Source organism: Hippoglossus stenolepis, chromosome 3, assembly GCF_022539355.2.
Source record: "Hippoglossus stenolepis isolate QCI-W04-F060 chromosome 3, HSTE1.2, whole genome shotgun sequence".
Taxonomy (NCBI): Eukaryota; Metazoa; Chordata; class Actinopteri; order Pleuronectiformes; family Pleuronectidae; genus Hippoglossus; species Hippoglossus stenolepis.
In genome coordinates, this window is record NC_061485.1 from 8,292,549 (window position 1) to 8,316,864 (window position 24,316).

General features: G+C 41.2%; 1 protein-coding gene across 1 annotated transcript in view; it reads right to left on the bottom strand.

Annotated features, from left to right (window-relative positions):
• The window catches only part of tafa3a (TAFA chemokine like family member 3a), a 95,236-nt gene that overhangs the window by 24,374 nt on the left and 46,546 nt on the right, over window positions 1-24,316 (bottom strand). The window contains exon 2 of the mRNA XM_035149734.1: window positions 14,603-14,715. Coding sequence (XP_035005625.1) covers window positions 14,603-14,714 — 112 coding nt within the window. The 5' untranslated portion in view covers window position 14,715. The remainder of the gene's footprint in view (window positions 1-14,602; window positions 14,716-24,316) is intronic.

The following is a 24,316-nucleotide window of genomic DNA, read 5'->3' on the forward strand; positions in this document are numbered from 1 at the left end:
CTTTTTTTCCCTCATTTCGGCTCATATGGTTTCTCTGTCAGTCTGAGTGGGAGATAGTCTGCATTTTTCATCATCTCATCTTAACACTGCAACAATCCAAAATAAAATAAAAAGTCAGCTCTCTACACTTCTTTGCTCATGATCTACTTGGTGATATCTCTTTTTTTTTTTACATCTGTCACTACATACACTTTCATTTATTCAGATCCAGAGACATTCTCCACACATTTTTTTTTAGTCACATCTAAATATGAGACAGTATCACCATGAAGAAAAAGGCTGCTAATTAAAGCTGCAACTTCTAGTCTAACATTGTCCACTTCTGAAATTAGTACTTGTTTGTTTGTTGGTGTGAAGTGATTTGCAAAACAAATGATCAAATATCGGTTTTAAGGTGTTAAAACAAATTAAAAGGAAAAATCCCCTCCAGCGTCCTTCTTATTTGCACTTTTCTCCAATTTGTGCAGTGCCAGTTCAAAACATGCTTGTTATCTTATTAAGAGTTCTATATTTAATTCAATCATCCGATCGTCAGCATCTCATTTCCAAGTGACTGCTGTGGGAGGATTTATCTAATATTAAACATTAATAAATCTCTGTCTGTCTGTGGCTCGCACATCTCGAGAGCAGCTCATCTTATCGGCTTCACACTTGGCACGAGTGTTGTCGAGGGCTTGAGGAGGTGCAGTGTTGGATTTTGGTGTGATTTGGTTCAATATGCATAACATTTGAATAAACAGGCGACCACAGCACTGTAGCAGCGGCCGGGACTTATCATCACATATGTCGTTAAAGATCATGACAACAGAACGTTCCTGACGACAACAGGTTCGTTTAAAACAACATCAATAACAGCTGATTCTCAAAGTGGAGGTTCTGCGTTTCTGAGTCGAGCTCCGCTGAACTTTGAACAAACAGGTGAACAGTTCTTCGGGCAGCAGCGGTGGTGCAGCGGTCCTGCAGTCGGTCTTTATTTGCTGCAGCTTAATTACTGCAAGTCCCTTCTACAGTTTGCGAAAGAAAGCTGCAACCATAGCATCACCACAGGCCGAACAGGCAGGTTTAGAACAGGCACTGCACTAGTATTCATAATAAGAATGATAATAATAGGCCCTTATTTATCAGATACCTCATCAGAAAACACTGGGCAAAGATTCAAAAGGATTGATGTCACACATAGACAGACATTTTATTTGGCTGCTGTATTGTACTGAGTTTTATCTGATTGTACCCAAAATATTGGCAAGTGAGGGAAGATTAATTGAGCCTCTGAGTGTTATAGCAGCCATTTCCCTAAACTGAGAATCTGCATTTATTTGACTGAACTTGACTTTAAACTTAAACTGGGATATATTTCAGGACCAGAGTAATATTTGGTTGAGAAAACGGCCGTCAAATATATTTTTGCACCAGCAAGGAAAATATTAGAAACAATTTAAAGACTGTAACAGGCTGTTCTAAGCTGTTGTGTTGCTCATACGCGGACGTCAGAAAACAGAAAATATTTATAAAGGCCAAACAACAATGTTAGATGATGCAGCAGCATCACAAACGTTGTTTCACCTGATAAAAGTAATCATGTTAGGGAGAGGATAAAAAGCAGCACCATGGAGTAATGTTTGAAGGAGCAGGTCCCTGTTTTGTTTTTGTCAAGCTCACGAGAACATATCCAAGCACATCACATTCCTGATAGTGGTTCGTTCCACCTCATGGATTTACAAAGTGCATTTTGTTGTAAACTGAATGTAAGCATGACGGCGTTTATATGAATAAAAAAGAAATCTGTGCTGTTCGGGAAAGGTCATGGATTTAGAACAAAAAAATACCAATGGGTTCCACCTCCTGGTTCCAGATACAATATTTAACCAAGGTGAAAATCCTTTCCCAAGCACTAACTCCAAGCTTCGAGTGGTAAACATAACTGTGAAAATGTCATGAACAGATTCCATGGACAACAAAACCACGACTTCAGGTTTTGCAGATTTGTTTGGTAAATAGTAAACTTCATGTATTTCTACAGCACCTTTCAAAACACACTTACACAGTGCTTTACAAGAAAAAAAATAATACAGTTCGAAGATCACACAGAACTAGAGCCCAAGTACAAAAATAAATAAAGTTACAGATGAGAAAAGAGTAAAAACAGGATAAGATTAAATATTATATAATGATTGAAATACATGGGAAGTCAGAAGTAGGAGAAAGCACACTGACAAAAATGTGTCTTTTCCAGAGATGTAAAGGAGGATAAGGAGTTTGCGACAAATGTATTTCCCCATGCAGATGTACATCCACAGTGGCTGCAAACTCAACAAGGCTCAACGGAACGTTTTGAATTGGCTTTAACTGGACAGAGAATCTGTTTTTCACATATATAAACAAGACTCTTCTTCTTTAAGCAAGTTTTAATTTCATTCATTTTAGGTGAAATGCTTTACAGGTTCAGTGTGTAGAATTTAGTGACATCTAGTGGTGAAGTTGCATGTAGCAGCTGATCACCCCTGACCTCAACCTCACCTTCCAAACATTAAATGTCATAAAAACTCAAAAGGTGTTTAGTTTGTCCAGTTTGGGTTACTGTAAAAAACATGGCGGCCTCCGTAGAGAGGAGCCACTATGATGTAAATATAAAGTATTTAAATATAAAGGGTCCATTCTAGGGTAAGGACAACAACAATTCGTACAGTTTGGGTGAAACACACTATAGTGAATATCTGCCAATAGATCCCTTTCACCTTAATCTTTCACACTGAACCTTTAAACTTTGGTTTGCAGTGTTTTAGGATAATGTTTATAACAGGAGAGCACGTCTGAAACTGGATTTTCTAAAAGCATCATCACTGTCGAGCTGCACCACGTCTGTGTTGGGCTCCAGAGAGGCAGACAGGAACTAGAGATCCTCTTCTCCTGTCTCTGGCTTCTCATCTGACATGCACACATGTGGGTTATCTGTCAAGTGGATGTCATGTCTGCTCTAAACGGCTGACATCTCCGCTCGCCAACTGGATTCCCAATGTTTTTCATCTCGGGCAGATCCCACTGACGCCTCTCGGAGCTGACTGACAGCCACGGTGTCATGAAAAAGAGGATTGGTTAAACTAAGAGTGGGGATGAGGGTCCCCACTTAAACTGTATGATTCTGCAGCAATGACAGAGCCACAATGATCTGTGCCGCAGACGGATCCGTCTTCATTAGGAGGAGGAGGAGACGACAGAGTGTGTTAGAAGCGGAGCAAAAATGGAAGCGTCTGGAAAAATAAGAAGAACTCTTCACTTAAATTTACTCAAAGCTGAGGATCAGAGATCAGCGTCCTCTAAATCAAGCCGTCATGTAATTACATTAACAACGCTGCTAACTGAGAGGTATATTTAACCTTCTGAATCAAACCTTGTCCTGGAAAACAATATTATCTCATTAGTGGCGAAGCAGCCACCGGCGCTGATCCCCGTTGCACCGCCGACCGCCTGAGGACACTATTAAAGGAGCATCTGACCTGTCCACCCACTGACAGCTCAATATATATGTTCCTCGTTTTAATAGACCATCTTGCTGAAAAATATGTCGACAAACCTTTTAAAAAAGCCATTTCAGAAGAACTCCAATGGTTCCACCCATTACATTTTATGCTCCAGTCCATTCACATAAACTTGATGCTGAGCCTCGGCTGCTGTTTTTATGGTCCGATATGGGCCGCACTTTATTCGCGGGGAGATGTGAGCCAGAAGGCAAGAAGTCACGGAGCGCAGCCGCAAGATGGAGGCAAGCAATTGATAGACTGCATTTTAGAAGCTTATATTTCACTTGATTCAGTCAGTATCCAGCCTCTAGTGAATAACTATCAGGCCATAGCCAAGCATTACTTTAAAAAGAAAGGAGGAAACTACACCCAAGGCTGAGCGGCTGACGAGTTTCCCTCCGACTTCCTTAGCCAACGTCGCCCGACTACAGATGAGCACTCATAAATGTCTGTTAGGATTTAAATTATCAAACTGCATGGAAAAGAGGTTTCAGGGGACAGCTGTTGAGGCAAATGTGTTCAATTTACGATTGGGGGCTACAAATCTGTAATAGTAAGTAGAGGGAATTAGTGTTTAGAGAGGACATTAAACTTTCCTGACGTGTTCTAAGGCATCTTGAAATAATACTATGTGCCGGTGTGGAGACAGATGTCAAGCTGCTGGGAAGCCTTCACTGGTGTTAATGGCAGCTGAGCGACGACAACCGTCCCCCAGAAGGAAAAATGAGAGTTGAATTTCAGTTGATCAAAATTTATGACAAATATGGCACATGTCTGAGAGCAGGTTGGAGAGTATTGGTCTTTTGATTAGACTTTATATAACTGAAGATAACAGCAGAGATGAACGATATGTATCTTGCATGTTCTCCTCATGTGCATGTGTCTCTGGATGGATGAAGCACTTATGAAGCAAGAAGGTTCTGGGTTTGAATAGAATCGGCTGAATCGTTAAGGTCTAGTTAGGCAAAGGAAAGGACCTGACATATCTTTCTGTGTGGAGTTTGCATGTCTACGTGGGATCTCTCCAGCTTCCTCCCACAGTCCAAATACACACACGTAGGGTTTATTGGAGACTCTAAATTGCCCGTAGCTGTGAATGAGATTGTGAAGGCTTGTTTGTTTAAGTGCGTCCGCCCTGTGACAGAAATGGTGACCTGTCCGCAGGGATTAGCTCCAGCTTCCTCTGCGAACCTCAAAGGAAAAGCGGTAACGATGGATGGATGAAAAAGCTATGATTCATGTTTTTAGAATAACTACAGATCAAATGCGATGGCAAGGTGGAAAAGTGGAAAGTGGTTAGCCCTGTTATCAGAGAGTTCTGGGTTTGAGCCTGATAGCTGGTTAGGGTCTTTCTGGTATAGGTGATGGATGGATGAAGCAGCTATGATTATAGTTTTTTTTATAATAACCATGGATCAAATGACATCCCTTATAGAATGACAAATATGTTGCCAGTAACTACAGAGCTCTGGAACCTTTTAGCATCTCTTAGCTGCTCTTATAGTGTTTTTTTTTGTGCCAGCTACAAACCTCTAAAATAAACTGTACGTTGCTCAGCAGAAAGAAAAAGTTCCCAGGTACTGGAGGTGGTGAGCATAGTGTTTCCCTCAGGAAAAAGTAGAGTGAATGTAGGATTTACATTCGAAAGGCACGACTCCGACTTAACACTAATATTGCTCCACGTCTGTGGGATGTTAAAATAGCTGCTCGATAACAAGTTTGCTTTATCAAATTAAAGGGTGATAATGATGCGAGTGTCACAGCTTGTCCCCAAAATCAATTATTCTGGGCTCAACTTCCCTATTAAGGACACTTTCTTTTTATTTAAAATATATCTGTGCACTCTATAAACGAACTGACCCAACATAACTTGACTACAGGCGCTAACTTTGAGAGTTTATTCATGTTCTAAGAGCTGTTTGGTGATTGATCAACCATCATCTCACCTTGTGAAACTAAGAGCTTGAACTGTGGATAAACTCAGCAGGTGGTCGCTGCTCTTTGAAGCAGCACATGAACCGTCGTCAGGTTTGAAATATCAAGTAAGATGGAGGCAGTTTAGATTCTGATTGCTCAGACAGTCATTTTAGATCCATTTGCTCTTTGTCACCTGCTTCATATGAAAATGCTGATGTTGGACTGTGATGCACTTGCTCAGGACACGATGACGTAGATAGAGAAGATGTTCAAGCCATGTGGTTATATATGTTATTTAAGTTCAAAAACACTTTCCTCGAGATTTCAATGAATTTAAATCCTGTGTTCTCTGACTGTCTCCATTCTGTCTGGTTCTACACATATCTCTATTAACAGTGTAGGTGAGGGACAAGATTTTGGGCCCTGGTTTCTAGCTTGATCCGTCACGTTCGAGTCGACCCTGCAGGTAAAGAGTCCCTTAGGAGAAGAGGCGGAACACAGTGACCAGAGTGCATCGGCTATTAGCTTTTTAATTTATCTGCATTCATATGCAGATAGCTGTTAATAGGCATAAGAAAAAATGTGTTTGTGTTTTGTGTGGAGAATCGTTTGACTGGTGTGGAACCGCAGTGTACGACGACTGGAAAACAGAGGCTCGGCTCAGATATCTGATATCAGCCCCAAAATGTTGTCCGTCGTCAGTTGAGAGCTGATGTTACGCTAACACATCTCCGATTTCTTTAAATACTGTCTGCCCCTGATTCTATTAGAACCAAAACCTCCCTGGCAATGGGGCGTTTCTACCAGATTTACCGGAGTGTATCTAAATGTAACTGTTCAATACAAAATTTCAATGTTAATGTGGTGAAACTTTGCATGTAGGCAAATTCTAACTGCTTGTGGAATTACCAAAAATAGAATCTCAATCCAGAGCTATCCTTCACAGAACAATCTTGAATTCAAATTAAGCACTCGATCGGAAAAAGATTATACATTAGTGTTACTTATGGTCGAATTAACAAAGAGATCAAAGTTATTGTATATGCTCATGAAGAAACTGTATAAAAGTGAATGTACAATGCAGATGATCACAGAGCAGAGAGCTGTGAGCTCATTAATTTAAATGACCCGTCTCACACATGTCCGATATCCTACATGTGACATCTTTTATCCCGGAGAAGGAAATACTGAAGGTGCCAAACCATTAACTCATGTGATTAAAAATTTACAAACTGTGTCAGAGTCAATGAAGCTTCCACCTCCTTCGCTGTACATTCCCGACAATACCAGAAAAAATATGTTTGAAAGCCGAACAGTGTCACCGTACATAAACTGTAACGTCACTAATTTCAAACTTAATGTTACGCATCAGCGTGCATCACACAGCCTCGTACACAACACAGTCTGCGGAGCGGTGAATCACCAGCGTTACAGTACCTCCTCACGCTGATCTGCAACCAAGCATGGGCCATTAACAGCAATACAATTGACTAACTTTAAAGCAGGTTGCTCTAATTGCCGGGTAAGGGCAGGCTTTCAGTTTGTAAGACCCAATTACCGCCCTGCTGTTAGCACTTCTCCACTAATTGCATTCATCAGCTCAAATCGTTATCACCAGGCGCTCCTCCGATTTCTATCAAAACCCCAAAAATCCTCATTTCTTTTGAGTTTCAGAATCGCTAGAGGTAACTCATAATGTGGCGAGGGATAATGGGTTTACATTTGAGCTGTAATTGGAGAGGGGATGGAGATAGACGACTGCCGGCGAATCTGATTCTGACACAGTGTTGGTCCTATCGGCGGCGGCAGTGAAACACAGATTTCTACTCTGAGCTGACGTCCCAGTCAGTGTTCGCACTGATCAGATGTGTACTGACCGTTATGTAGGGAAGAGATGAAGAAAAGGGTTGGTTTAAAAATTGCGAGGGGGCGAAATGTATTACAAAAATCGTTGATTTCACCAAGCAATACCCTCGAAAGGCTAAATAACAGCCACACAAGCCTCCTGTTGGAAATCAGAGAAAAACAACCCTCATATCGAGCTAGAGGAAGCTGTGGAGTGAACCCATTCTGAAGGGTGAAGGGGGCCGTCACCAGACAAACGTCTTTTGTTGGTGGAGCTAGCTTGTGTGAAAATAAACATATTCCTCTCACCCCTACATGGGAGGTGTTGTGTATGTGTTGAATCAAGCTCTTGTTCTCTAACAGAGGCCTGAGAGTTGGAGCGTTCTGTGCAGTATCTTGGCTGCTGCCATCTCCTGGTCAGATACTTCAGTGATGGATCCACTCTTCAAGATAGAGGTTCACATCCCCTTCATGCCCCTGTTGCCACGGCGATCATATATACAGGCAGCACATGGTCCTTTAGACCCTTTCTTCAGTCCACATTGTCATTAATGTACAGCACAGATGTCTACAGGTGCCACTTGGACCCTCACGACGAGGTGAGCTCATGTAGGTTTGGTCAAAGTTAAATGATGAAGTCAGTCTGGTGACAAACGACCATTTGGGGAAATATCTTATCTTTTATTTGTGAAACTCCTGTCTATGTCTTCTTTTTCTTATATTTCAGGAAAACAATTCTAATTCCTAGATCCTGGCGATAGTTTTTTGATAATTTGAATCAGTGTACTCTTATTAGTGCAGATAAGAATGATGAAACAATTGGAAAATATTTGATCCTTGATTTTTATTTTTTCTTCTAATCCTACAAATATCCGGTGCAAACAAGACTTTACACAGGTAGTACATGGAACGTATGTATTTATTTATGTACTTATTCTATTCTATACGTTTTCTGTACTTTAGTTCCCATTTACATTTATCGTCAATGCAACAAGTTGATTGTTAACAATGTGTAATACTGTTTTGTATGTTTATGTTGATTTACAATGACCATGTTTCAAATGAATGGATTTATGAATATGCAAATATGATGATATTTGTTCATTGCAATTTCCCTGTAATGTGAACATAAACCAATAAAATAAAATTACAATAATAAAAAAGAACAATGAAAAAATAAGTTGTATCAAACTGTTGTTTTGCCTCTCAAACCTCTGTGTGGTAGTTGAAATAAAAAGAGAGTGTTTTGTTTTTATCACAATGACATTGCCCATATGATACAATGCCTCGGAGCATGTGAATAAAGTAAAGCTATTGATATTCAACAGTACACACCCTGTCCCGCTGCTCCCCTCTGTTGGCTGCACCGCCGCAGACACAGAGGAAACAAGCAAGGCCACACGCAGCCACTCAAGGCTCATCTATACAGCTGCCATTCAGATGTGTATAGCAGAGGACATTTGATGGTTTTCTAATCTCAGTAGCTGCCACCGGGAGATGGGGCGAGCTGACCCCTGTCATCCCCACAGTGCATCTCAAACAGCCCCACATCTCCATCTCAATCTCCCTCTCCGCGCTATCTCCACCCGCCACAGTGTCGTCCACCTGCTCTCCAAATGTCAGGGCGAATGCTCCGCAGCAGCATCCCCGCGCATCCCTGGGGTGTGGGGGTGTGGGGGGGGGTGACCTGCTCTGCCGCAGTTCTGTATAATGTCATGCTATCCCTGGGCAAGGGTTCCACGGTGACCTGCCGTGTGAAGTGGGCCGGCTGATGTGCTCTATCACACAACAACAGAGACCCAGATACAATATGTATTGCATTAGAGGCCGCTCCTCGTGGGCCAGTAAACCAGAGGAACACGTGTCGTGGAGCTGCTGATGAAAAACAATGAGGCAGAACATGCACGGAGTGTGAGTCCAGTTGGTTCGGATCAAAATGGGTTTTCATTTCAATTCGTGCAACCGACAACAGAGGCGTTAACGGACCTGTGAAACGAAGCCCGTGAAAACCAACGGTCTGTTTCACAATCAGGGACTTTTGGTGATTGAGGCTATTTTCTGATTCGTGCTTATTAAAGATTTATTTATTTATTTTATTTCATCGAGTAAAAAGAATAGGGAGCTACAATATGTTTTCCTTTTCCTTTGACCACTTATCAAATAATATTTCATTTCTGGTACTTTTTCTATATCTCTTTCACGCACTATATTATTATTTTCTGTCTCTATTATCACCTATTTTCCAACCCATTATTTCCCATTTTAGTCACCACTTTTCTATTCTTCCTCATGCTGATCGAATAAGGAGGTGGCTGTGTCCCTGCATGTCTTGAGCATGGATGTATTCAGTGAGCTGGCAATGACATCGACACTCAATCTGCTGGGGCTTGAAGAGCTGGAACCAAATATAAACCGAAAATATACAAAAAGAGGCGTTTGTAAGATATGGTCATTATTATTCTTCATGAATCTTTAATCTTTGAATGTTTTTTATTTGTTTTATGTTTATAATTTCATTCTCAGTGCGTGAGAAAGCATTACTTTATCTGCACTATATTGTCAGAATGTAAAGTTTAAAGGCAGACTGGGTATTAATATGCAGGGAGAGCAGCAGAAACACTAATCTACAGACTCAGGAAGCCCCAAAAACTTTTTGGCTTATTATCTCAGAGTGAAAGTTTTATTCAAGTGAGTGGGTGCCATCTTTGAGATATCTATCCGTCTTTCATGTACAGTCTTGGCAGGTCACTATTAAAACATTCCTACAGTGACTAAACAAACTAAACACATAATTACACACATAATGTTGGCAGTAAGTATGTCAGAGATATTAATACCAAAGATATTTGTTTAATACCAAGTCCATGCCTCTATTTGTCTATCCGGCTTTACATTTTAATTATTCAACAAACACATACGATTTTTCACATTACTTTCATTATATTTTGTTAGGCTCCATAGGAAAATATTAATGAGGAGAAAGTAGTATAAAATGTGCAATATATAAAAAATACAACATGAAGTAATACATTTTTTATATTTCTTTACTGTTGAACAAAACGTATTTCCATTGTTCAGAACAAAGTAACTCAATCTACTTCAGAGCTGTTCAAAGTTGGACTGATGACATTTATAGTTGACTAATCATATTATCCTAATTGACAAACTATATCAATTTGAGTTGTTATGAAGAATGAGATAAAAAACCTAAATAATCGTGAATACTTTTCAGTGTCAAAGATGACGGTTGTATGAACACGTTACTGCAGCACAAGTCTCAGCTATCGACCCGTTCATACCCCAAATGCTAGTTTATTCTTCATCAGAAGTTGTGTCTAACTTTAGCTTCATCACATTCTGCACTAGTGGATCAGATATACACAGAAAATAAAAACATTTACCTTGCAGTAACAGACCCTCACCATTCGGGGTGCTACAGCTGCCTCGGCACCAATACTCCCAGCGTCCTCGCAAAGGGGAATGATAATCGAAACTGGTAATACTGTCTAATCTTTAAGAGAATTGGCCACTGGCGTGACTCCCTAAACTCCACTGGTCAACTAACGCTGTCCCTCAGCATGAAAAGCTCCTGACCTGATTCAGTCGTTTATTTTTTCCTCCAGTTTGCCACAGGGAAACATTTCAAATTCACAGTCAGTATATTTTCTTCTGCAATTTTTATTAATGTTACACATCCTAAAATATCTTTTCCAAAAATTAACCTGACTGTGACAGCAGGGAGCGGGGAAAAAAAGTTTCTTTTGGATTCTGCCATTAATTTGTGCTCTGGAGAATCCTAATGTGAAACGCTGGAGACGAAGAGTAAAATAAAAAATATAAAAAAAGGTAAAGCCAATTTACATAGAATAGAAAAAAAATCCCCTGAAGCATGAAAATCAGCTTGACAATGAGCCATTAGAGTGCATCACACAGTTTTTCGAAAGTCTCCACCATAAGCAAATATGGAAATATTCCCCCCGAATTCAAATGAGAGCCACTGCACAGTTTCATCTTATTAATAAGGCAGCATGGCCCCTCGTGTGTGTGTGAATATAGAACAGGACCTTGATTTAAACCCTGTGCTGACTGAATTTGTGAGCTATCCACGAGCCGTGCGGCTAAATACCTTATATTTAAAAATGTAACAGAGTTTATGACCTGTAAATGGCACTGCTCAGAGCACTTCTATATCAAGAGGATCTCTGCTGCTGCCGCCGCCACGTTGCGTCACACAGCCTCAGCGGGAGATGTGTTTTTCATGCCTGTTTTCCTCTCGACCACGTTTGCCCTCGCAGACGCTGACCAACAAACCGCAGAGAGCTTGATTGCTGTTTTTTTTCCCTTCTTCTTTTTAAACGAGACAAAGTGAGTTACTGTGAAGAAAACAAAAGGATCCGAGTGTGTGAGGAGCTGAGTAATGAGGCTCGGATTTGACCCGGTCGCGTCATCAGTCCAAATCCTATCGACGGCACCACAACAAATCGTCCGGCCAAAAGGTTTCATGTAATCACGCTCTCCAGAACCACTCTCCTCCCGCACCCCCCCCTCCCCTCTCCCTCTCCACTCTTTCATGACTAGCTAATGAATGTAGATGGTGCTCCGGGGGATGCGGTGGTCTTATTGCAGGGGTTATGTGTGCGTGCCGCGAGCCCGCCGTGCTCCAGTCGGGCTACGGTGAAAGGTTCAATTGCTCCGGTGAAGCCCCCACCTCAATAAACAGAAGGGCTAAAGAGGTTTGTTTATTGGGTCCACCTTGGCTTGACCTCCGTAGCTCAGGGACAGGCTGCGTGATTACCTAAGTGTCAGTGGAGCCCGGGGAGAACGAGGCCCGGCTACTTCTGCTAGCCCCCTCTCCCCCCTCCTCATAAATCACTGGAATAAGTGCACAGACCACAGGAGTGGGACAAATGCAAAAGCAAAGAGAGAGTGATGTTAGCCGGAAGATTAAAAGGTTTATCCAACATGTTTGCAGTCAAACAAGTGGGATTTACTCCTCTACTGTCAGTCTACAGTGCAACCATCAAATATATTCAGTAAATATTAAATGTATTGATTAAATCAGAAGGTGGGAATTAAACCTGAGGATTCTCCGTGAAGGATGTAGAGTTGCAGTGGACCAAAAAAAAAAAAACATGAACAAAAGTAGGAATTATACTCATTTGATTGCTGGACTTTCCAAAACAATTCTTATGCAAACACTAGAACCTCAGCCAAGGCCCAAAACTCCCCTTATGAAAACACATTTAAATTCACTAGATCTGTATTTCTATTTGGATATGCACCACATCACATACACTCATAAATATTTGTTGGTCTAGATCCATGCATTATTCTCTGAGAAATCAAGGAAAATATTGACAAACTTCATATTTCGCAAAGCTTCAACATTCACAGAATATTCCTGGATCCTCCCGCTGATCCGAATCCACAACAAAATGTAATGGTTCTTTCCTGATCCAAATCACATGTTTCCACAAGTTTTATTGTGACCATCCAGTAGTTTCTGCATAATCCTGCTAACTAACCGAGTCCCAATTCCATAAAATGAACTAACTTCACAGAATAATATAAACCAATGTATAATATATGTCGTGAGCAGCTCCTCAGTTTTGTGTTGTACATTGTAATGTGGGACACACAATGTTAAACACCAGCAAACAGACACTTTATTCTGCAACCTGACTGTTTTGAGTGAAATTAATGGGATTTGGGTAAAAATCTAAATAAAACAAAATAGTGTGCTTCCATCAGGCTAATATATATTAAAAGAAATGTAACGATATATTATGATTTATCTCTGGTGAAGTCAGCTCAGGCTTGGAAAGAGTTAACTGCTTTCACGGCTCCGTCTTCCTCCACCTCTGACTTGAATTGAAACGCACCTGACCCTTCCTGTTTCTTACAATGTGAATCCTCCCCCCCCCGTGCGATTCTGTCTCACCATGGTTGTGGGTTTTTATGCTCGATCAAAGTCTTTTGCTGGTCGTATTTATTCTTTTTTGTTTTCATCCAACATGGAGATGCTTCCCCTTCAACCATCCTGTGCTGTTTCTCCTCCAGAGGAATAAGGCTCATTATTTCAATGTGAAGTCACAGTTTCTGCCGTTACGCCCAGGGATCAGGCCATCTCTCTCCATTGAGGGAAATCACTTTGAAAGGTCTTGTTCTCTCACACACACACACACGCACACACACACACACACACACACACACACACACACACACACGAAGATGCATGCACACACTTGCTGTACTGGTATTACTTCCTTCCCCGTGATGCTCGACTTGCATGACTGTTAAATTGTTGCATTCCCATGTGCACGAAACAAAGGCTTACAGTGCATCATTACCTTGCCGCTGAGCAGAGGGAGCCAGAAAGCTCAGCAATTATTTCAGTTTCTCTTTAAGGATGAATGTGGCTGCACGTGTGGCTGGCCTGTGCTGTAAAGTTTTGGAGGTGACACTGGGACTGATGAACCAGTGTTTTCAGGATCAAGTCGGTGAAAAAACTCGACTCACGCCTGTTGCACACTTACAAATAAATGATTTTAAAAACGTGGAGTATACAGGATCAGATAATCTGCTCACATCAGCCTTAAATCGCCAAAACCCCCACAACCGTCTTGAAGCTTAAACTGGACACAGAACCAGGCCGATTATCCTCCAGCATCAATCCATCCTCAACATCCTACATGTGATGTTGTGCTTCTTTATGGTTCAAGGGGAAAATGGCTGTTAAAATGTCTAATGCTATTTTCAGAGGCATAAAGAGCCAGATCTTTCCATCTCTCAAAGCAGTTGACAGGAGACAGTGTGTCTGACTACAGTGAGCGACTGAGAGGTGGATGGTTCAAATCCCTGGAAAATCAACAAACAGAAAATAGAAAGAGCAGAGGAATTCAAGGAGTTATGCACTGTCTTCCTCAACTGTGTCCATTTAAGTCTCTTCAGCAAGACACACAGGGAAGAATAAAGCCAGAAAATGTGTAAAAGTGTATTGGTTTGCTTTTCTTTGAAAATGACATTGGTGCCCATGACATTTCTCTCCTGCTGGTGTATTTCTGTCTGCTGCTGCTGCCTCCTGCACAAAAGCTCAAATAAAAACATTAAAAACTATTTCCTCCATTAGCTTTTTTGACTTTTCATGGGTAATGAATATAACAGAGAAAAGAAATTGACATCAGCACTTCTTTTGAATCCTCAGTTTCTACAGTAAGGGGTTCTGATCAGCCAATAGCAGCAGAGATTGTATATTTGTGTGTTTCTGAATGCTAAGCGTTTCATCCCTGAAAAACACCACAAACACATGCATTGTTTTGTACCTATGTGGCTTCTGTGTGACGATGCACTGGTCAGTTCTCCCCAGAGAGACACCATACAGACGGTCAGCAGCAGCGCCCTTCTGCACATGCTCTGCAGGTCCCTCTTCCGCATTCTGGAAGAAACAAAAAAAACAGTCAATACACACAAAAATAATCTGCCATTTTAGTATCACATAAACAGATGTGCAGGCTGGCTCACTTGGGCTCAAGCCAGCGAGCTCCCCAAGCTGTGACTTGGTCAGTTTTAGTAACTCCTAGAATCTCAAAAGCACAGATCTACAGAGCTTTAACTGGACTTCTATACATTAAGCTCCAAAACCAGTCCAGTTTAGTGGATGTATATAAAGATAGATGACTTGTCTCCACTTCCTCCCATTATCCAGATATTAAGCTATAACACCACACATATGAAAGTATGTGTGGCTTGCACATTTGAAGCCAGTGTCTGTGCTGTAGCGATCGGGGGATAGAGCCGCTGTAGCAAGGTCCTGTTCATACACACGATTGACCAATTGCGAGTCAGTCTCAGCTGTCAATCATGACATCTCACGCCACCTCAAATAATTCCTTAAGTTATTAAAACAAAACTTGAAAAATTAGAACATGATAAGAACTACCAAGTGTGACAGAAACCATCTTTAAGAAAAATGTATTTCAAATGTACTTTGACTACTAACATGGAGGAAACAGGGTTTATTATCTATACCACAGCCAGCCACCAGGGGGCAATTTAGATGCTTTGGCTTCACTTTAGTGGAGCAGTCATGTCGTCCATCTTTATATACTTCTTTGGGACAAAGTAAATCTGTTAATTTTTTGGATTAAACTAAACTGTGATCTGCAAATGTGTGCGACTGAACAATAGCATGTCAACTCTGTAACTCTGACTTTTGAGGAGGTGGAGATAGAAAAAGCTCTGGTAGCATATTAACTTTGATTCACCTCCTCCTCCTGACCTCCATTCTTAGAGTTTAACTGCTCCACAAGGAGAAATGGGAGCAATGGTTTACAGAGAGTAATGAGACTGGTACCAGTAGGGTCATTGCTTTGGACTTAACTGAGTTAGCATCCAAACTAACAAGCTTGTGACTATAGCTGTCAGTTTGAAAGGTCATTAGTTTTGAGGGCTTCCCTACTTCCCCTCTTCTTCTTTACTCAATGAAATACTGGAAAAATCCCAAGAACAAAATGCCTGAGGGGGGGTGGTGAACAGTACAGACAAAAGTGAGAGAGGTTCAGGGAGCTGATACAACTGTGTATTTTAATGTTCATGAATGGTTAGCCTGTTAGCTCAACAACTAAGTTGCACTGAAACTGACAATATTTCAATAACGTCACATAGAACATTATACAATAACATATTTCTTGTGACTCGACCATCCACTGCATATGAAGATGGACGACATGACGGCTACCGTAGAGTGAAGCCAAAATGTCTCAATTGCCACCTAGTGGCTGGCTGCAGTATGGGATCAAATCAAATTAAGGTGGTTCTTGTCACACTGATGTTTGTTCAACTCCTGTATAATCAACTCCTTACTTTCCAGTAAGTCTGGTTTTAATGAGTTAATTGATGCTATAAATATGGGGTGAACATCATGATTGACAGGTGTCCTCCATTATTATACATGGTATATGGTTTGGACTCTTACTGCACCCTACAGGCCTCTTTACCCACCATCTCACCCAGAGATCCACACTGTGTGAGCTTTCTTTACCAAGATAAATTAAACAGGTGATTTACTGCATGCTGAGTCAACAAAGCATTAGACCGCATTCATGTGTAATTATGATGGCATGCACTGTGTGTGTTGTGTAGGCATCTGGCTGCATCCTCGCAGACACATTCAGAGATAATTTTATAAGCTATAAACACACTGCAATTTATAATACCAATTTAGATGTGGAGACAGAACAAATGAAGTCTGTTTACGCTCTCTGTCTCTCCTCGCCCACTTGCTGTCATCGCGCTACCTGGGAGGTGAGTAATGCTGTTTGTGTGGTCTGTCTTAATGTGCTCTGCTCAGTAATCTTCTTGTACTTTCAGAGGGTTGTTGTTCGGTAATTCTCTCCATCACCATCTGAGGGGCCCGTGGAGAGCGGAACAAGCAAATGCAATCAGTGGCTCATCTCACTGCCAACGGGACTGGCCTCCTCTCTCGTGAGGAAGCAGTCACAAATCACAGCTCCGCTTTGAACTCTGTTCCAGTGCCGCCACTCAAATTAGTAGAAATACTTGGTTTCATGCATAGAGATCAACTCTTGCTTATCTGGCAGAGGCTTACATGTGAGGGAAATGTTTTGCTGCGCCTGCCTTTGTACTGACAGCCAGAGCTGGGCGAGATCTTAACGGGAGGCTCTCGCTCCGCAGTCTCAGACAGCTGACGCAATCAGAATGTTATGGGCACAGAGACTGAAGACAAACATAGGCACAGTGTCTGTAACATCACCCACAGATTCATGAAGGGACTATTTGAAGCCTGCGGTTCACATTTACAGCATAGACGCATCTGCACTTCTTCCCTCTGTGCAAAAATGAAGCTAAAGTAGCCTGGATAGGGGAGCTTCCATCTGTGATATGGGGAAAGCCTGATCATAGCCGTGGTATCGAGGTCCCACTGATAAACACGCTCAACCAATCACAGGTCAATTAACGATGTTTCACCTCGTTTTTAATGGCATCAAATAAACTAATTAAAATCAAACTTGTCAGGAACATGAACACTTGATAAGAACTACCTAAAATCACAGAAACCATCACAAAAGACATGTGAAGTTTTTATCTTGTTTCTTGTCCTGATTGCTAACATGGAGGAGGGATTTAGGACCTATACCGCAGCCAGCCAGTAGGTGGCAATTCAGATGTTTTGACTTGATTCCAAGAAGAACTTCCAAGCAACATTTTGAGACTTCTGAAATGTTGACACTTTTAACAATCATGATGTCAAATGATTGACTTAATACTCAATGAGAGAAGTTGGGGATTTCCAATTAAAGTCAATGTAAAAAGGCTTTCTGATGTAAAATCTACCCTTGTAGGTTTTTAACCACTGGGGACGCTTTCAGTATCTGATGCCAACACACATGGAGAGAACCCCATGTTTGGTTCGATATCAGGTTTCCTGCTGGAAAACACGGTTGTACACACTGGAGGTTTCAAATTAAAAAAATAACTTGAATGCATTTGATAACCACATCTTGAAGCCCTTTAGTGGAATCCATCTTAACCCTCTTCAAACAGGTTTCAACTTTTGGTTACCCACAGGTCTTGTTTGAATTTGTCTGACTTCTGCAGGATATTATGTCACAGAAGAGATACATACTGCAGCATCCAGTGTAACGGAGGTGGTTGAGTTGATCTGTTAGTTTGTTCATCAGGGGCAGAGCAGTGAAATTAACACCCACAGAGCCAGAGAACTCATTTTCACCTGCAATCCCTGCAGTTTGATTCAATAAGCCACAAACACCGCCCCCAACACCCAATCAGAGGAACCGGTTGCATGATTAAAGAAAGATTTTTCACTTTCCAGAACCAAAGACCGAGCAGTGTTGCTAATACAGTACTTATAATGCAAGTCCTCAATGGTTCCAACTCGCTTTCAGTTTAGTTTGAGCCACTTCTGTTCATCTTATAAACCCAAATTAAACATTTCGGCCCTTGTTCACCATCTTATCTTTACTTATCTTTGCAGTTACTGATAATAAGACGAGAGAAAACTAGTAAATCTCTCCGACAGCTGAACTCGAGAAATAATTGGACTTTGAGTGCACGTTGCCCTGCTCGTTGAAAATGAAATGTCAAGCAGTTCGTCTGTGAGTGTTTATAGATTTGTGGTTCGGACAGCAGGAAGCCTGGTTTTTATTCTAAACTAGATTTAAATGTACTCTAGCATCCAATTGGCATCTTGTGTTCAGGTGGCTTGTTGGAGCTGGTTAGCAGGAAATGATTCCACCTGATGGATGTGACACCGAGAGCAGGTGGCTCATCACAAAATGGCCCGATCAGAGCAAACCCACTTAGGCGGAGGTTAAGTTGGATTTTGTCCATGCAGGAGGAAAACATACATATCAGTTTGGGTATAACAGATATTCTCCAACCTGTGAACCACTCGTGTACTCTCATAAATTAACATCAAGGTAATTTATTACACAGATACAACCTATTCAACTGTGCATGTAAGGTCTGAGCTGTTTATAAGGATGGACGACGCTTCCTCCTGAGCCAAAATATCCTGGATTTGGGTGCAACCATCTTGAGCTTCTGATGCCATTTGGAGCCAGATTTTGTGCTGTTGTGATATTTTATTAAAAATATATATTTAACATGTGCTCTGACTTTTTAGTTTGGTCTCCGTCCCATTTGCTAACATGGAGGAGGCAGAGTTAATGACTTATACTGCAGCCAGCCCCCAGGCTACTTGGACTGCTAATCTATTAATGGCCTGATGTTGTGTAACTGTGCCTGCCTATCAACCCTGCATCAAACAAGTTATGTTTAAACTTCAGTAATTTGTAAGATAAATAATCTGTATTTTTAAGACATTTAAGGCAATTTTCCTTTTTTACACTTTTCTATACTTAACCAAAATCGTGACCTTTTCCTCAATGCCGTGTTTTGATAACCTGTACTTCACCTTCGGCCGCCCTGACCCTCACCGAACACCTCCCTCCTGCGTTTGTGAGCTAAAAAGAACTTGAAAACTGAATTCTGTCTTTCAGGAGACTTGGCTGACTGCACCGTGAACACCAGAAGAGCTAAATGAAGTATGAACACGACAAATTACTTCACTGAGCTGCTTCCCAAGAAACAGGTGCTGCTTAGATGTAGGCTTGGACTCGTGCAAACATTTTCAAACCCGATGGTTATGAAGCCAAACACCAGACCAGACTGGTATTTCCTAGAGGCCCATGAGAGTGTAGCGACTCTAGTCTGTGCGCTGGTTTGCCAACAACAAATAAACACTCAATAAAAAAGCTGAGTGTGAAGTGGCATCACAATCAGCAGGATGGCTGAGTGACACATATGGTGTTTTCATTTCTCACAACACTGATTCCATTTTTTTTTGACATGGAGTCTACGGTGGCCCTGAAGTGCAAAACATGAAAAATTAAATAACAGAACGGCAAATAACTGTGATTTGCCCGTTTTCATATGTGCCGTTATATTTTCTTATTATCCTGTAGTGTTTTCTGATTGGTCGCTGTGGTTTTATGAAATTAATTCCCGGTCAGAGTCAAAGAAATGTACTTAACATCAGGTAATGTGTTCCCAATAAGCGCAGCCAGGCTGGGAGATGTGCGGTGTGCTGCATATAAACACAGTGGGTGGAGCATACAGTATGTTCTCTTTACATTGAATGGGTCACTGCTTTATTATGTCAAAATACACTCTTTCATTTCAGTGTGTGAGCGCTAACTCTTGGACCCTTGGGCCTTACTGTTGTGTATTTTTATACATCATATCCCCTCAAGTCATTTCATCTGCATACAAACCACAAGCAGGCAGACATTAAACAGTTTGACATCATTCTGGAGTGTTGGGAAACTACTGTTCGTATACTGGCTGAATTACTGGAAAACCCATGATCGCTACAGAGAAAATGAGAACATCAACGTAATATTACAAATATAAAAGCCTCAGTGATGATCTTCTGTTCTCTGGCTACTAAACCAGAGGTTTCTCATTTACTGGTGAAATGAACGCTGACAGAGGACTTTATGGTCATAAAAGCTGTGTCCCTGAACTCCCTGAAAGCCAAACTAAAATAAGACAATCTGGTCTGTCGAGGATTTGAGAATGGGATTCAATCCAGGGACCTACTTGCTGTGAGGCAACAGAGCTTCCCACTGCACCAACCTTTCAAACTCTCTCTCTGTCAGAACCTGGGACTGTCGGAATAATCATTTATTCTGTTAAAGAACGGTGTTCTGCACCGAGAGTCCAGCCACACGCTCAAATTCTAAGAATGGGAAGATGGCCTGACATGTACATTTTTTATTCTTTGTTCTTTCTTTCCTTCGGTCTTCAAATAATAATGATGAAGGTGAGTAGCAGCAGACATGCTGTTGGAAAGGGCTTGTAAGGGCAGCATGAGAAGAGACGCAGGCCACTTAAATCCTTCGATGAATGGCCATTACCTTAAAGTGATGGAATTTGCCCCATGTGTGTGTTTTTCTACAAACAAATCCCAAAGAAATCCTCCAGATAACTGCAAACAAGAAAAACATTTCTACACTACACATCTCGACTGCCATGGGAAAGGCAGGCGAGTGACACACGAGCATCGTGCAGCCTGTCGGTGACGGTTTTAGCTGAGCAGGACTGATTAACTGACAAAATTATAACTTCTCAGGGAATTGTGCATTGCATGTAATCAAACACCCAATTAACACGGCAGCGTATGTCCCTGTTGGCAGTCAATTGCATGATGCTTTAAGTATGTAAATATAACAGCATCGCATGGAGAAGGCAGAACATATTAGCAAATCTAAATCCAAAGCATGTTTTACCTCATTTAAGCTTTTCAGTGCAGAGAAAATCTAAAATAAATTCAGTTTAAATGAGTTAAGGTTGGTTCGGACTTGTTAGTAAGACAATTATTTCACAGCTATATTCTTTCCTGCCTTTCATTTAACTGAACCTATTCAGTGTAAATGGAGCTACTGTGGGTTTTCACTGTTCGGCCCATCAAGTAAAGTGGTGTGTATAGTGGTACTGCTGCAAAGCATTTTACAAACCGTATAAGTCATTTCAGACCCTTGGTTTCCCTTCATTTCATTGTGGTACTGTACCATTTAGTCTGGAGCCCTGGTACACAAAACCATTATTTCCACTAGAATCCTATTGTTGTAGGTACAATGGGAAACATTGGTTATGGTCGTCATGGACACTAAGGACAACACTGAACTATTGGTTTCACACCATCAAACCTTGCTCTCCATCATTCAAGGCTAACACAGAAAGAACAGTTCTCTCTGGGAAAGATGGAAACACAACATAATTACCTCCACCAGAGACGTGATGTACACAATGTTAAAGCAAGATTTCGCAAAAAACTACTGTACGGATTGCCGTGAAACTTGGTGGAAGGTTAGAGTATGGGTTGAGGAAGAACCCATCAAATTACTGTGGAGATGTGGATCAGGGGCGGATCCAGAATTTTCTTTCCCACAAATGTGTGCAGATAATGCAGCACAATAATCAATTTCATCACTGGTTTTTGTAGATGTAAGTTTGTATAACTGAGGGAAATGGTATTATTTTGCTTGTATATACACTGTTGCATAGTCAGAGTAGAAAAAGAAGGAGGAGAAGGTGCAGCGATTTAACAGCAAGTGAGTTCAAAACACATCAGTTCAGTCAATATCATGCGGCAAAAAGTGTGTGGCGTCCTCCCTCACCTGTGTTTTTCAACCACTCAATTATAGCTCACCTCGCCGTGCTCCCGGGGACAACAGCGACAGCGTCCCAAGACCTATTAGTCTGCACTGTTTAACAATGGCTCCTAGATATCTGCTGAACAAATTGCCTTCCATTCAGACCATTTTTCTGACCGTCAAAGTGTGTTACAAATATATTAGCACACACAGACGGAGCAGGAGTGTTTGTTTCAGTTATTTCTGCTCCGATAAGTCTCCTCAATCAAACTCTATGTGAGTCGCGGGCTCCCATCATTTTTAATGTTGACAGAGAAAAACAGGAGTTATGAAAGACAACAGTAAACTCGGTGGGCAGAGGTGGAGGACTGCGGCCGTGTTCCAGTGCTGGCTCCCAGCCAGGCGTGGTGTGGTGTTATTTTGGAAGCGGCAAACCAGAGGAGGCCGAGCACTTAGCTCCAGAAGCCAACATTAGGCTCAGACCTATTGGAAAACATCCCCCCGGGTGCAGAGGCAGAGGTCGTCCCAGTGGAGCCGGAGTCCTCTGACACACTTGGCTAGTCCCTCTATCTTGCTCTGCCCTTCTCTATCTCTCCATCTCCCCCGCTATTGTGGTTCAGCGAGGTCTACTCGCTTCTGACTCATCCTGTGTCCTCACAGCATGTTCTGTGCCACTGGACACACGGTGCTGCACAGCGGGGATCAGATAGCTGTCCTCCTGCATCATCACACCGTGCGCAGGCACAGGGAGCAGAGGAAGAGTCGGCCACTCTGAGGCTTTGAAACAGTGCTGATGGTGTAATAACACTTTGTTTTTCCATTCAGGGACTTTTTATGCAAATAACGCACCACACAGCATTGGACTCACTGAACGTCTCCATCCAAGCATCATAGGGAGGATAAGATGGAAATTAAAAAGGGGAAAAGTAATTCCTGTACTGTACAGTTACATTTATATTTATAGGTTTCTGAAAGTGTCGTCTTTAAACTCCTCCAGGAATTAAGACAGTTTTTAGAATAATGTTGATGAAATGAGTCAAACTTTACTCGTTTGGAATTAATCTGCAGTGTATAATCGATTAGTGGTTTATATCATGAAATAATGTAGTTGTAAGCAGATATTTGTATGTGTCTATTGATGTATGTGCTAGCATGTGTAACAGTAATAAATGATTAATGATACAATACCACTTGTAATTAAATATGCATCCACATTTCATATGTATATTGAGTATTAACCTATTGTACGTATTGTATCATTCAATTAAGAATTTATTTATTTATGAATGATTCACTCTCCATGACAATGGAGCACAATTCATCCGCTGCCGAAGGCCAATGAAAACGATCGCTTAAAATTAAGATTTCAAAATAAATGTACTTTGGGTCTTGAATGAACCTTCAAAAGAACATGATTCATAAGATGTTACATTCATATACTCTTCTGTTTAATGCCTGGATACAGATGCTTCATAATTTCAGTTAAATAATAACATAAATCTTAAAACACTCCTTTAAATGTACAAATACTAAAGAGTTAAAGTACTGGACATTTTCTGTTTATAAACACACTGTGAATTAGACAGACAGACATTCAGTCTGGTCTCAATTGTCATCTGAACAGCTCCAAGTTATAAACTGATGCAATGTTCAAGGTTTGTTTGGCTCTTTCAAGGTTAAAATCTCTAATTTGAAGCTTTGAATGACTGAAGATCGTTTTCCAACTGGCAGAGCTGCCAAAGAACAATAACATGCACAACCTGAAACCCAGTCAGAATTCAGAGACTGTGATAAATGTTGCATTAACATTTCACTCACACAGAGTTTGCGATGCCGTGGCTACTTTGGAATAATCTGCATTTAAAACAACCAGGCAGGTTTGTTGTTTAGTATTTTCCCTCTTAGTTGCCGTGTTTTCACATCTGATATTAAGTCAGCCACAAAATGCTGTTTGGGCCTGTGTCTGTGCTGCGTATACTATATACCGACTTAAATGAATATTCAAAAAACCGTGAAAAGTATTTTGACACACACTGAATGCATGAGCCAGGCATAAGCTCTAATAAGATCAAAGTAATGCTAAGTGGATCTTCAAGCTTTACTTCCACATTTCATCCAACAATGTGCCTGCTGGAGCAGAAAATTATTCCGCTGCTTTAAAGCAATATAAGTCACTCTAGAATAAACAGTGTTCACTCGGCTCCTCATACAATTAAGCTGCAGTGACTGAGTGAACAGATAAGAAGGATCCAGAAATGAAGGCAGAGTAGAATGAGTAAAGCAGCACTGAACTCAACCCACCAGCACCACAGTCACGTATCCATGTATTCAGACATT